This window comes from Crocuta crocuta, unplaced genomic scaffold, assembly GCF_008692635.1.
Source record: "Crocuta crocuta isolate KB4526 unplaced genomic scaffold, BGI_CrCroc_1.0 scaffold124, whole genome shotgun sequence".
In the NCBI taxonomy this organism is placed as follows: domain Eukaryota; kingdom Metazoa; phylum Chordata; class Mammalia; order Carnivora; family Hyaenidae; genus Crocuta; species Crocuta crocuta.
Genome location: NW_027551573.1, coordinates 11,383,568 through 11,397,754, shown reverse-complemented (window position 1 = coordinate 11,397,754; position 14,187 = coordinate 11,383,568). Strand labels below are relative to the sequence as shown.

The 14,187-nt window shown below is 39.4% G+C and overlaps 2 protein-coding genes across 2 annotated transcripts in view; one reads left to right on the top strand and one right to left on the bottom strand.

The window, feature by feature from the left end:
• Positions 1–6,607, bottom strand: part of VPS35 (VPS35 retromer complex component) — a 28,750-nt gene extending 22,143 nt beyond the window's left edge. Inside the window, exons 1-2 of the mRNA XM_077751276.1 lie at positions 6,532–6,607; positions 431–529 (exon numbers count right to left, since the gene is read on the bottom strand). Of these exons, the coding sequence (XP_077607402.1) occupies positions 431–529; positions 6,532–6,534 (102 nt within the window). The 5' untranslated portion in view covers positions 6,535–6,607. The remainder of the gene's footprint in view (positions 1–430; positions 530–6,531) is intronic.
• Positions 6,608–7,001: 394 nt separating this feature from the next.
• On the top strand, positions 7,002–13,498 carry ORC6 (origin recognition complex subunit 6). The gene is made up of 7 exons (XM_077751275.1): positions 7,002–7,162; positions 8,343–8,472; positions 9,886–10,049; positions 10,264–10,353; positions 11,408–11,520; positions 12,268–12,336; positions 12,933–13,498. Exons 1-7 carry the CDS (start codon positions 7,098–7,100, stop codon positions 13,058–13,060), a joined length of 759 nt encoding a protein of 252 aa, XP_077607401.1. The 5' UTR covers positions 7,002–7,097; the 3' UTR covers positions 13,061–13,498.
• The last annotated feature ends 689 nt before the right edge of the window (positions 13,499–14,187 follow it).

Here is a 14,187-nt window from a genome sequence, read left to right as displayed (position 1 = left end):
CTGCAAAAAATATGTATCTATTCAGGATAGAAACAAAAAGTCTTCAAGATAGGCAAAAAGCTGAATAATCCAAATTGAAAGCTTTTAAATATATTTGCTCAACAAATGTTTATTTAGCACCCATTATGTGTCAAGTACTCCTCAGGTTTGACATATAGACTCAATGAGGCTAGTAACTAAGGTCAAATATTGGTATGTGGATCAACACTGTGTGTAAAGAGATGATAGGGTCTCTTGTCCTCCTGGAGCTTCCATTCTGGTAGAGAAGACAGACAATCCCAAATGATAAATGCAAATACAAGTAAACAGGACTCTGTTAGAGTTGCTCCACACAGTGCTTGAGGGAGGTAGGACAATAACAGAAGCAATGGTGCTATATAACTTTAGAAAACACAGACTGCAATTTTGCCTCCCATATTGACATTCTTACCAGGCATCTCTTCATCTGGAATGACTGGACTTTCACAGCCTGAATGGCTTCATCCAAGAGCTTTTCCTGCTCATCCTGAGGTGACTGCTGTGTTGTAGGCTGAAAAATAAAAATATTTCCATTAATGTTCCATTAGCACTCTCTTCTAATCTGTTTTTTCTGGGGGTCCTGGGTGGCTCAGTGGGTGAAGCATCTGACCCTTGATTTCCGCTCAGGTCACAATCTTGCAGTTCAAGGGATCCAGCCTCATGTGGGTGGAGCCTGCACAGGATTGATTCTCTCTCCCTCCCTCCCGCCCTCTGTCCTGCCCACACCACTGCAGCACCCATGCGTTTCATGCACTCTCCTTCTTTCAAAATAAACTTTTAAAAATAAAATTAAAAAAATTAAAAATCTTTTATCTCCTTAGTTCTAGCCATAGCCCTTTCCCAAGGCTTTCATATAGACTAATTCCAGTTCTAGATCTCAAACCCATTTATCTATTTTTGACAACTATTAAACCAAGAGCTATATTAAGTCACCTAAGTTAATAGCATAATAATGCCAAAGGGGAACAGTAATGTGTACAGAATTTCTTCTCTCTCCGAAACTGATTCAAAATTCTTATAGCAGGCTGGCCTCAAAAAACATGTGGTGTTAGTTTGAATCCAACCAGAACACAGCCATCCAATCAATCTAGTCTTTGTGATAGGTATAGTCTAACCCAAATCTCTAAAAGCCTCTTTTTTTCTCCATACTACTTTTCATCTGCATTTTAGTCTATTCTTAGATCAAGAAACCAGTTTATGAAACACTGACCTTCTCGGGCAATATAGAGCAAGGAATTAAAGACCTCAGAAATAAAACAGCTGAAATTACTATTAGTGAGTGATGTAGAAGACCATAAGGAGTACTCTCAAGTTCATTTCAAATAGAGAAATCTACAGTTATAATGGACAACATATTATGTAGATAGTCTTCTCTTTGTTATCAGCAAAACCCTGTTTGCAAAATTAACCTGTCAAGCAGAATTAACTACGCCATCCTTTATGCTATATAAACACTGTGTTTACACCTCTATTGCAGTATGCATTGTATTGCAATTATAAATGATGGCCATTTTTATATTATGTTATGTGACATTCACAAATGTTCACTGTAGGAAGGAATGAGCTGGTTTTAGAATGTTTAGGTTATGTATTTAATTAAAAATGACTAAAGAATCAACAGATGAATGGTTAAGTTCTGGTATACACATATACATAAACTGGAATATTATTCAGTCATGAAAAGGAACAAAGTAGTGATTGATAATGAATGAAATGACAGTGGAGAATAGTGATTGACATGAATGAAACTAAAAAAACATTTTGCTAAGTGAAAGAAGCCAGACACAAAAGATCACATACTATAGGAGTCCATTCATATGAAATATATAGAACAGGCAAATCATTCATAGAAACAGAAAGTAGAGAGGTGCCTGGGAGGCTCAGCTGGTTAAGCTTCTGATTTTGGCTCAGGTCATTATCCCATGGTTTGGGAGTTCAAGCCCTGCACAGGGCACTCTGAGCCACTTCTGATCCTCTGTCTGCCTCTCTCTGCCTGTCTCCCGCTCAGGCACACACATGTGCACAGCTGTGCTCTATCAGTCAAAAATAAACAAACATTAAAAAAAAAGAAAGAAAGCGGGGCGCCTGGGTGGCTTAGTCGGTTAAGCGTCCGACTTTCGCTTAGGTCATGATCTCGCGGTTCGTGGGTTCGAGCCCCGCGTCGGGCTCTGTGCTGACTGCCAGCTCAGAGCCTGGAGCCTGTTTCAGTCTGTGACTCCCTCTCTCTCTGACCCCCCCTGCTCACGCTGTCTCTCTCTCTCTCTCCTAGAAATAAATAAAACATTAAAAAAAAAAACAAAAGAAAGAAAGAAAGAAAATACACTGGTGCTTACCAGAAGAGAGTGGGGGAATAACTGCTTAATGAGTACAGGGTTTCCCTTGAGTGATAAAAATGTTTTGGAACTGGACAGAAATAGCTGCAAAACATCTGCAAATATACTAATGTCACTAAACTATTCACTTTAAAATGGCTAATCTTATGTTATATAAATTTCACTTTATTAAAAAAAATAACCAAAGATAAAATGCCTCTTACACAATGAGATGGAGAGGAAGGCAGCGAAGACTGACATATAAATATGAAAGTTAAATCTGGTCTGTTCCAATATATAACAATCAAAGTAACACTGAATTCGAGAGTAACAAAAACCACATAAAACCCATTTTTGAATTATAATCACTTATAAAAATGTAAATGTTTTCTCTTGGTCTAATTTTGTAAAAAGGAGAAAAATTAATAATAAATGCCAAGCTCTCTATTTTTTTCCTATGGCAAACTCTAGTAACCTGTGCTTCCCTATGACCACACTTCTTCACAAGCATACACAAATTTCAAAGAAAAAGTTACGTCTCTTAAACTAAACTTAAAGGGAACATTAATTTACACAGAAGAACTATTAGTGTTAAAATGTTCATCTCAGAGGCAAAAACAACACAGCATCTGAGGATTCTGACTTAATGAAATTCACTATTCATCGTGGGCTAGTCCTCTGAGAACTTCAGTGACATCAAACTATGGTTTGGATTTTTTTTTGCTCTTTATCTCTAGATGGAATAGATTTAACAATTATTAAAATCAACAGGTTTCATTCAGATGACCAACTAAAGAGATAAATATTGATACATCAAGAAATTTTTATTATTTTTTTATTGTGGTAAAATATTTATAACATAAAATTTCCCATGTTAACCATTTTTAAGTGTAGAGTTCAGTGGCATTAAGTACATTCACACTGTTGCAGTCATCACCACCATCCATCTCCAGTATCCTTTCATGTTTCCCAAGGAAAACTCTGTACCCATAAAATAATCTCCTATTCTCCACTCAATGCCAGGCGACCACCATTTACTTTCTCTTGAGTCTGACTTCTCTAGGTACCTCATATAAGTAGAATCATACACTTATGTTTCTGGCCATTTCAACTTAGCATGTCTTCAAGGTTCAATCATGTTGTACCATGTATCAGAGTTTCCTTTCCTTTTAAAGCCAAATAATATTCCATCATATGTATATACCATATTTTATCTATTCATTTATTGATGGGATATTTGGGTTGCTTCCACCTTTTGGCTATTCTGCATAAAATTACCTTAATATAGCAAATAAAACTGGTTACAAAGAGACTACAAACAATTGTAAAAATATTTGTATAGAACTAAATAGATTCAGTGATCTATAAATAAATAAAACTTTAGCAAAATTCTTCTATTTTGTATCAACTGGGTTTAAAATAGAAATAGAAACATAAACACAAAACGTAGAAAATTACAGGCTTATTATGAAGTAGACTACAAATGAAGAACTAAAGCTATAATAAAGAAATGCATTTTTAGATATTACTCCCAGGACAATGTAGTTATTATACAAATGAAGCCACTATACGGCTTTTCCAAGGGAGTGTCTTGATGCCCTCCCTGGGAAGTGTCACATAGGATAAGAACAGTAAGAACTGTTATGAACACGCTCTCATTAAACATGAGCCAGGTAATCAATGTCTTCTCACTTATCGAAGTGGTTACCCATTTACAAATGACTTTATACTTAGCAGTTAGATGGGTCAGAGAAAAATGGAAACACTAAAGAATCAAGATCAAATTACATTTGTGATTAACCTCACTTTAGCTTGAGACCCAGGCCAAACAGTCCTCCTAAGTCTATACAATTACAAGGTTCAGAGAAAGACAGAGAAAATGATCCATTATGAACGAATCACTTATAAAACTACTCTCCATTCAAACAACATGCATTCATTTCCTCTTCTATCAAACAGAAACAGTAAGCGTACTTACACTATTAAGAGGAATAAATGAAATGACACAGATAGAGCTCAGAACATGCCTACCACTTAGTAATAAGCACTTTTTAAGTGTTATTATTATTGTACCCTCCCCCTTAGATAAAAGCAATTATCTCCACCCATCCTAGCCACTTATTTATTGGTCCATCTCTTCACTGATATACTGTAGATGTAATCCTAACACAATGCATATCAACTATAAAATGAAAATAACCACTCACAAAGATATAGAATTTCATCATATTTAATGAAAGCGCTATTTTATTTTTGTCAGAATCAAAAGTTTTGTATTTTGTATTTTCTTTTGCTTTCTTCCCTTCCCTTCCACAAAAATTACAACTGAAATAGGGAGCATTAAGGATGATGAGGGCTTGGGAACCTCAAAATATAATCTGAACACTAAACTGGCTCCAACTTCATTTACCCATAAATTTCTCCAGGAATTCTCTGTTGGTAAACACCATGAGCATTCACTTCTCTCAGCTTCACCTGTTGGCAATGCTCTTTCTTCTCCACCCGGAGAATTTCTGTCTCAGTTCACATGTCATTTTCTGTAGTCTTTTTCAGTCTCTGAAGCAGAATTCTCTCCCTCCATGACCCCACAACACTGAGTTGACAGTGCTACTAAAGCAAGACTTAATATTACACTAAGTTCCATAAGCATATCTTCCCTGTTAGACACTCCTTAAGCTCTTGGACAGCAAGGACCATGTTTGTTTCCAGTGCCTAGCACAGTTCATGACATTAGAAGGCATTCAAATGCTTGAACTGAACTGGATCCCAGAATTTTAGGTCTGACAAGAGCCAAAGAAGACAACAGTTGTTTTCACTGAGACTCAAAGAAGAATGAATGACTCGCCCATTTCATAGAAACACTGACTGTGAAAAGATTGATACCCAAGTTTCCTTTCCCAAAAATGTCCATGAGGACAGGACTGTGTGTCCAGTTCACTGCTCCAAACTGGTTCACCTAGTACAGAACTGGAGTGTACATCAGATCCTTAATTAAGTGCTTTCCATTACAAAACACTGTAAACATCAATACATAAATGTTGAGAAACTGACACATCCTCATTAAATTTTTACATCTCCTTATATCAGCTCTCTGTTGTAAAAAATCTGAGAAATAAAATCATCTTGTAGTGCAATATATTATATGAAAGTAGTATATGTCAAACATTTAATCCTGCTTTCTGGCATTAATACATTTAAAATGAAGTCTGTTTCCAGGCTTACAGGTTTATAGAAGCCTGTCTACATGGAGTGAATAATGAGATCATTAAAATTAACATAGAATACATCAACACCCAAAAATATTGTTTATACACTGCAGACTATGTCAAAAGCTAATAAAATGCAAGTGTCAACTTGCCTTTGTGGAAACCAGGCACATGGATTTACATTTTGAGGAAGTTCAAGTTTACAGGCCAATAGCCACACCACGATTTGCTGCCATCACGAAGAAGCGCTAACGAGAATGAACGCCTACTTCCAGCAAATAAAATACTTGGATTTTATCAATGAGGAAGCATGTAAGAGGGCCAAGGTGCCCAATGAACAAACATTAAAGGAAACAAGAAGTCTCCTTTCTCTCCGAATTAATGGATACAAGACAGCAGGAGTCCTTCCAAGAAATTCACGTAAGTGAGTCCCTAGAATTCGCTGACAAACACTGCAGTGGAAGGGGGCTATGAGGTCGAAAAAAGCCAGGGCACCATTTGGCCCCTCCAGTAGGTATTTCTAGTACAAAAGGGCGTGGGGACTACCAGGCACAAAGGTGGAAACGCACGCCAGCGACAGAACAACCTCTGGGCGGATCCCTAAGCCACCTCTGAGTCTCCCGCCCTCCGCATGCCCCCGACCCAGCCTGACGCTCACACCAGGTACTCCCCTCAAAGAGCGATGGAGGACTACTCCACTCAGAGGTGTGGGCAGGCCTCCATGGACCTCAGAGCCCACAGGCCGAGTCACCTCCCCGGAAAGGCCACCCCATCCAGAGGAAGAGTCGCGATCAGTAGCCGCCGCCCACCCCGTCTCGGATCTGGCCGCCTGCGGCCTTCCCCGGCCTGTCCTCATCCCGCAGGCCAAGCCGGGCTGGTCTTAGCCCCGATCGGGCTGCAGGACACCAACTCCGCCCGCAGGGCTCCAGGGCGGTAGGAGAGCGCAGGGATTCAAAGAAGGGTCGGCCCGGGGCCCGTCGCCCCTCAACACTTACCATGGCGACTCCCCAAAGCCTGCAGCAAGCAGCACCAACCCCGCGCGAAGCCTCCTGCGGTCAGGTGACGCTGCGGCCTCTCCAAACCCCGCCCTCCTTAGCCCCGCCCTCAGGCCCTGAAGGCGGCTCGTCGATTGGCCCTCTTCTAGGAACTCAAGTCTCGCGTGTTTATTGGCTCTTGCCACTTATCCGTGGACTGACGGACTTGGGTTCCAGCCAGTCCCTCCACAGTGTATGAGAAGGGGCGGGGAGGTGCACGATAGCGGGGAATCTCTCGGCTGCAGGAAGGAGACAGCAGGAAGTAAAGGCATCATTTGAGTAGTTTGTCAAGACACGAGGAATGTAAGGAGGGGGAGCTGCCGGTCCAAGATCACCTGTCCGGGGGCGTGCAATCTCGTTGCGCTTGCGCAAAAGGAAGACTAGGCTTGATTTGTGGAACGGGCTCAACATCTTGTCCCAACCAATCCAGATTCAGTAGAGGGGTGGGGCCTGGACCTCACTGGCGGGCGCGGCGTTTGCGCGCGGATTTCGTTGTGTCGCAGCTGTTCGCGAGAGTAGTTGGCGCCATGGAGTCCGGGCTGATCAGGCGTTTAGCACCGCGTTTGGGTATTGCTGAGCCAGATGTGCTAAGGTGGGTTTGGCCGTGCACGCCTCAGCGGGCCTTGGACTCCCCTCAGGCGAGTCCCGAGTCATTCCCGCAAGTCGGGCGGCGCTGGAGTGAAGGGGAGTGGGGACGCCGGAGCTGGGTAGGATTAGGCCCTATCGCAGGAAAAACTTCCCAGCGGTGAGCTTTTATGAGCCGGCAAGAAGGGAAGATTGTAGATGTCTTTAGAAACAGCTGGCTTTGTGGGAAGGGGAAAGCCGGAGAACTTACGTCGTTCCGTAGGTATTTATTGAGGTGAGCCACACAGACTTCCATGGAGGTCTGTCTATGACAGAACTGGGAGAAAACTAAACTGGAGGATATGCGGGCACACGGGGGTGGGGAGGAGCACAGAGCATGCCCTAGCTGCTGCTTTTGATTTAAAAAAAAAAAAAATCCCAAAAAGGCCTTGGAGGGGCTGCCATTTTTGCTGAGACCAGACTGATAGAAAGTGCCAGCCATGGGAGGATGTGGGAAGAGCAGCACAAAAAAATCACTTTGTACAATCCAGGATTAGAAATAAAGCTGTTGGTGGCGGAAGCATGGAGAGCAAGACAAGGCCCGACACCTTTGGCGGTCAGTTGAGGGAGGGAAAGGAAAGCAGTTCTTAAAAGAGTTGAAGTAAGACCTTCTGAAATCAGTAATCGTTTAGACATTCTCAGAGTGTGGTTCCTGGACCAGCAACATCAGTATCATCTTGGCACTCCTACGAAATGCAAATTCTTGGGTCCCTGTTCAGGCCTATTATCAGAAACTCTGAGGATGGGGCCCAGCAATCTGTTTTCACAAGCCCCAAGGTGATTGTCTTGTACGTGAAAGTTGGAGAATCACTGATATAGAGGAAGGGGTGAAAAGAAGGAACCTTGGTATAACTGCCGGTCTCTGTAATAGTTCATATTTGTCCCAGTAATGGAAGGACGAAAGAAATTGGAGGGTTTTGTTTGTTTTTAAGAAATTGAAGAACTTACTTTTGCTGGAAATACTCAGTACAGTGGTGTCTGAAGTCAGGGCTGGTTTGGTCTTACAGAACCTTGTCTCCCACCCCCGCATAAACTTGCATGGGAGTTAGGCCCAGAATGAAGTCCACCAGACTGTATTTATTGTTTACCAAAGTGTTGGGCAAACTTCTGGAAAAGAGTTTTAGTGAACATGTTGCCCTTACAACCAGGAAAGCAGAGGAGTACTTGCGACTGTCCCAGGTGAACTGCAATGGCCTGTCCGCACATACCACAGAAACCAGCAATGCGGTCATGTGCCTGGATCTTGCAGCTTCCTGTATGAAGTGCCCCTTGGACAGGGTAAGTAGGTTCCATTAAATGTCTAAGTAATCCTCTGCAACACTGAAACGTAACCATATGTTTTAATTTCTGACTGGAGAGAGTACACTCTAAACTCTTCTGTTTCAGAATTTTCCTGGCTATTATACAAGATTATTCTAGATAAACTTTAAGACCATTTTTGTCAAGTTGGAGAAAATATCCTTTACTCTTTTTTTTTTTTTTTTTTTTGATGNTCTTTTTTTGATGTTTTATTTATTTCTTAGAAAAAGAGACAGCGTGAGCAGGGGAGGGTCAGAGAGAGAGGGAGACACAGAATCTGAAACAGGCTCCAGGCTCTGAGCTGTGAGCACAGAGCCCGACCCGGGGCTTAAACCCACAAACTGTGAGATCATGCCCTGAGTCGGATGCTTAACCTACTGAGCCACCCAGGCGCCCCCTTACTCTTTACCATCTGGTTTCCTTAGCTTCCTTTTTCTTTACTTAAGACCATCTTTCATGCAGCTGCTAGCATCCTCCTAAAACGCATGCTTTAAAACCTAATGTGTGTTTTTCCAGTATCACAGTGGTTGAGAGCACAAGCTAGGAGTCAGGAAGAGTTAGATGTTGAGACTAAATCTCAATACCACCAGTTACTGGTGAGCCTCCAGTTTCCTCATTCATGTAATGGGGATAAGAATATCCATTTCACTGAATTTTTGTGAGGATTAAACCATATATGCATGTAACACACTTAACACAGTACATATCATATAATGATATAGTCATGAAATGGTGGCATTGGCTCCCTATGGGTTGGCTCCCCTTACTGTCAAACTCTCCAGCCTCTCTTGAACACTAACCTCAAGCTACACTATTTACTTAAGATTATGCACTTTAATGACTTACAGCTTTATAAAGCAACCACTTTTTTTTTTTAACCTGCATTTTTTTCTGGCAAGGTCTTACATGACGCTGCCTTGCTATTACATCCTTCATGAAGCGTTCCTTGACTCTCCCAGGTGTAGTTGGTTGTTGATCCTCCTGTTTCCCAGTTACCCTCTCCTCTCCCTTTCCCTCCTCCACACAATCATCCTTCCCACTACGTCCCTCAGTCCTTTTACCAGAAAATTGCACATTGGCACTTTTGTTGAAAAACAGGTGACCATATATGTGTTTCCTGTGTTTTTTTTTATAGTAGTAACACTATGTTTTTTAAAATCATCTGTGCCTATGCATGACTGTCTTTCTAAAGTGTTGAGCTCCTTGAGAGCAGTACTTACCTCTGCCTGACATGATTACTGAGTTGACTAAATGAAGCTAAATATTTAGATAGTCTGTTGTCACAGAATTAATTAATTTTGAAAAGGTGATCTACCAAACAAATGTTTAAGGTCACCAGTATATCGAATGATTATGATAATTTTTGTGATTCATGCGTTTTTTCTTTTAAAGGTTTATTTAATTAAACTTTCTGGCTTGAATAAGAAGATGTATCAGAGCTGTCTTAAATCTTTTGAGTGTTTACTGGGCCTGAATTCAAATATTGGAATAAGAGATCTAGCTGTACAATTTAGCTGTACAGAGGCAGTGAACATGGCTTCAAAGATACTGCAAAGGTATGAAGCATAAAGAACCTTAATTGAAAATTTATACTGTTACATAAGGCAGAATTACCCAATGTGTTATTTTCAGTCTTAAAAAAATAATATGGCAAGGTGACATAATGCATAGCTCATGTGTTTAAATAGCCTAATAAGTTCTGATATGCATTTTCAGTCCCTTTGAAATAATTTTTTAACAAATAATTCTTCAAACACTACTTTCCCTTAGCTATGAGTCCAGTCTTCCACAAACACAGCGGTTGGATCTCGACTTATCCAGGCCACTTTTCACCACTGCTGCACTACTTTCAGCATGCAAGTAAGTGTGCCTTTTAAGCCCCAATATGCAGCTCGAACTCAAAATCTCAAGATCCAAGAGTCCCATGCTCTTCTGACTTAGCCAGCCAGGCACACCCAGGGTCTATCTACCTTTTATAAATGATGAAATCTGTCATTAAAACTAGTTTGTGATTATTCCAGTCATATCTTTTTTAGGTACCAATTGCAGCTGTTTTTCAAATAATTTAGAAAATACCAATGATAAATTTTTACATCTGAATCTTAAAATTTGGGGTTAACTGAAATGGTACCTTGGAAATATTCCTAATTGTTATCTTTGTCTAAAGTTGTCTTATTTCATCTTGCTGGGAAACTCCTAATAAAACAAAATATAGTTGTCCCGTAAAGACTGGGTTTCTTACAACCCAGCCTCTAATTTTGGTTGTTTAGTTCTATTAGCTACACACCTAGGACGATTAATTGGCATTCACAGAAAATGTCCCTTTGATTCAACAAAGATATATGTATGTGGAGAAGGAGCATGGCTGCTGTTGCAAAAAACAGTAGTGACAAGTAACCCCACTTTTGAAACCAAATTACACAGAGCAAACAAAAGTTTGACTAGATTTGTTATCCTAAATAAGTCTGTTTTGTGTATTTCATTAGTAGTTGTTGTGGACTGGTAATTAGGAGGGACTTTGAGAGATGAAAGTGGTTTACATTCCTGTAGTATAAACATAAATATCATGGGTTAAAGTGAGTTGAACACTTAAAAATGCCATGATTGTCATTTAGCAAATTAGTAACATCTGAGATTACTGAGCGTTCTTCAAGGCATGAAGCACTAGATGAATGTCTTCTGTGTACCCCTATTGTTACATAACAATCCCATTAGATTTTAACTGTTAGTCTAATAAACAAATAAGTAGTCTTAAAAGGCAAATTTACATGATTATAGCTAATAATACATGTTTGGAAGAATGAGAAAACTAAACATAAAGCATGAGTGGAAAGGAAATAAGTTGATAATATGGTTGGCCAGAGAGATAGCTATATGGATCTTAAAAATAATAATTTATTAAATTCTTTTATAGGATTCTAAAGTTAAAGGTGGATAAAACTAAAATGGTAGCCACATCTGGTGTAAAAAAACCTATATTTGATCGACTATGTAAACAATTAGAGAAGATTGGGCAGCAGGCTGACAGTGAGTATTCATTCCATATTTCAAGAATGTGTTACTTGAAAATGTAAACCTGCTGGTAAAAGCCTAATATTTTCAAACTTGCAAAATGGCTGCTTTCCGAATTCTATATTTAATGTGGACCAGGTAAGTTTTTAGTGAGGATTTTTTTTTCAAATAAAGTAGCTTAATAACCTTTAAAACTGACTATGGCAGAGAATGACAGATACCATGCACGTATAGATGGATGAGGAGGAACTTAACGGAGGATCATGGGGGAGAAGAAGGGGAAAAATAGTTGGGGAGAGGGAGGGAGGCAAAGCATGAGAGACTCTTGAATGCTGAGAACAAATTGAGAGCTGATGGGGGTGGGGAAAAGGGGAAGGAGGTGATGGGCATGGAAGAAGGCACTTGTGGGCATGAGCACTGGGTGTTATATGGAAACCAACTTGACAATAAACTGTTTAAGAAAAATAAATAAGTAAATAAAACAACTGATTATATGACTCCATGCCTTAAAAAGAGATTCTCTATTAACATGCTCCACTGTTAAATGTCAGCCTCCATATACATAAGCTAGAATAGAAAAAATTCTCAAGTCTGACAAGAGAAACCAAAGAAAAGAAGAGGGCAAGATCATTTGCCTTCTTCTTATCATAGTATTTGGTCAAAGTGTCTAATTTTTATTTGTGATCCAAAATGTGCCCAACTACTAAAATTGAGAATAGGAGGAAATTTAACCCTACTAACACATGTTTTTTTCCCTTAAAGGAGAGGCTGGAGATTCAACTACTCCACCACAGAAAAAAAAGAAGACAATGGTTGAACCTCCAGCAAAGGGTAAGTTGTATTAACATTGGACAAACTTTGAAATTAGTACAGTGGGATTAGTGTATAGTAAGTTTAATGCAGTGAATAGTCCTGTGCTGCTTTAGCTGCTTGCCTGATGAGTCAGATTTTAAATAAATCCTAACAATTATTTATTTGATAAGACCACTTTTCCAAGCAGTCATTTAAAGAAGTTAATCGAAATGTTGTGTAAGAACCTATCTGAAGCCAAACTGCTTAGGTTCAAATTCTACTTTAACACCCACTGGCTCTAGAACTTTAGAAAAGTCACTTAATTTCTGTAAGCCTCAATTTTCTTCTGTTGTGGTTAATATTAGCACCCACTTCATAGAATTGTGGTGGGGGTTGAATGAGATAATGTCATTGAAGTGCTTGGTTTAGTGCCTTGAAGCACAAGCTAAATGTTTGATAAATGTTAACTATTTTAAAGATGTGGAGTGCTTGGAGTATAAGCAAAAACCTAATGTGTTAGCTGCTCATTCCACTTTTCAGCATTATATTCCATATTTTTACTTAATAAGATCTTTGAAACAAGTTTACTTTTTTCTTGTAAGAATTTTCAAACACTTAAAAATTTTCTTTCATAGAAACAGAGAAGGCAATAGACAGATCACATAAACTACAAAAAGATGAAGATCTGACACAGGATTATGAAGAGTGGAAAAGGAAGATTTTGGAAAATGCTGCCAAAGCACAAAAGGTTACAGCAGAGTGATTTCAGCTTCCAGACTGCCATAGGCTGCAAACTAATAGTTCATCTGCAACTTCAACGAAGATGTGAGGGCTTTGGAATTTTGTTTGAACTTTTATAACAAGGATCCAAAGACTATTGCCTTAATATCAAAGAAGCCAGTGCTGGGGCTGAGTTCTTGGCAGCAAGCTGGCCAGTGACATGGGCAACAAATTCATTAGGTCGGTCACAGTGCCTGATTGGCATGACTTTGGCTCCCCACAGGTCTGCATTCCTTCAAAGTGGAGCCATTTTAGTCTTTTGTTTTAAGCAAAAGACCATCTTCTGACCTATCGAGAATATAAAATTCAGATCTAAATGGAGGTCTTAGGGATTTTACTTAGGGTTTTTGTGTAAGTTTCTTGGTTTGACTAAATCAGTAAATGGTACAACCTAAGTTAATAAATGCTATTTTTATATGCATTCAGGTTGCCCTTGTCATTAGTTTGTGGGAGTCATTGCTATTTCAAAAGCTATCTACTCTAGCAGAAAAAAGCCATATGCTGAACCATAATGCTCGGTAGACCACAAACTCTTGAATCAGACTCTCAGTTTAAGATCCTGCTCAGCCACTTACTACCTATGGAACCTTGAGAAAATTAATTAACTTCTTCATGCCTCATCTATAAGTAGGACAAAGAATGGTGTCTACTTCATAGAATAATTTGCAGGTATATCTGAGCTGATACATATAAAACATTTAGCACAGTATCTGGTATAAAAGTATTTAGCAAATGTTAGAACATAGAGAGAAATTCACATATAAGGGTCTCCTGTAATGAATTACACATTAACAGCATATTAACAAGTCAGACGTACTGAAGGTTATAAGAGCTTCAGTTTCCTCATTTATAAAATAGAGATATTCTCTGCCTTATAAGAATTAAAGGTAATATTTCTTTTTATAAAAAAGCATAGTACTTAGAAGGCATTCACTAAATAGTAGCTCGTTATTTCATCTAAAATGAGTGAGTCTTCGTTTATTTTAAGAAAGTATATAATTTGTTTTATTTGGTGCCAAGATTTAGATTTCTGGCTTTGGGTGAAAAGCAGTCTATCCATCACCAAGTAAACTTAGGCACATTCACTTTTTTTGTTTTTTAATTGTAAAA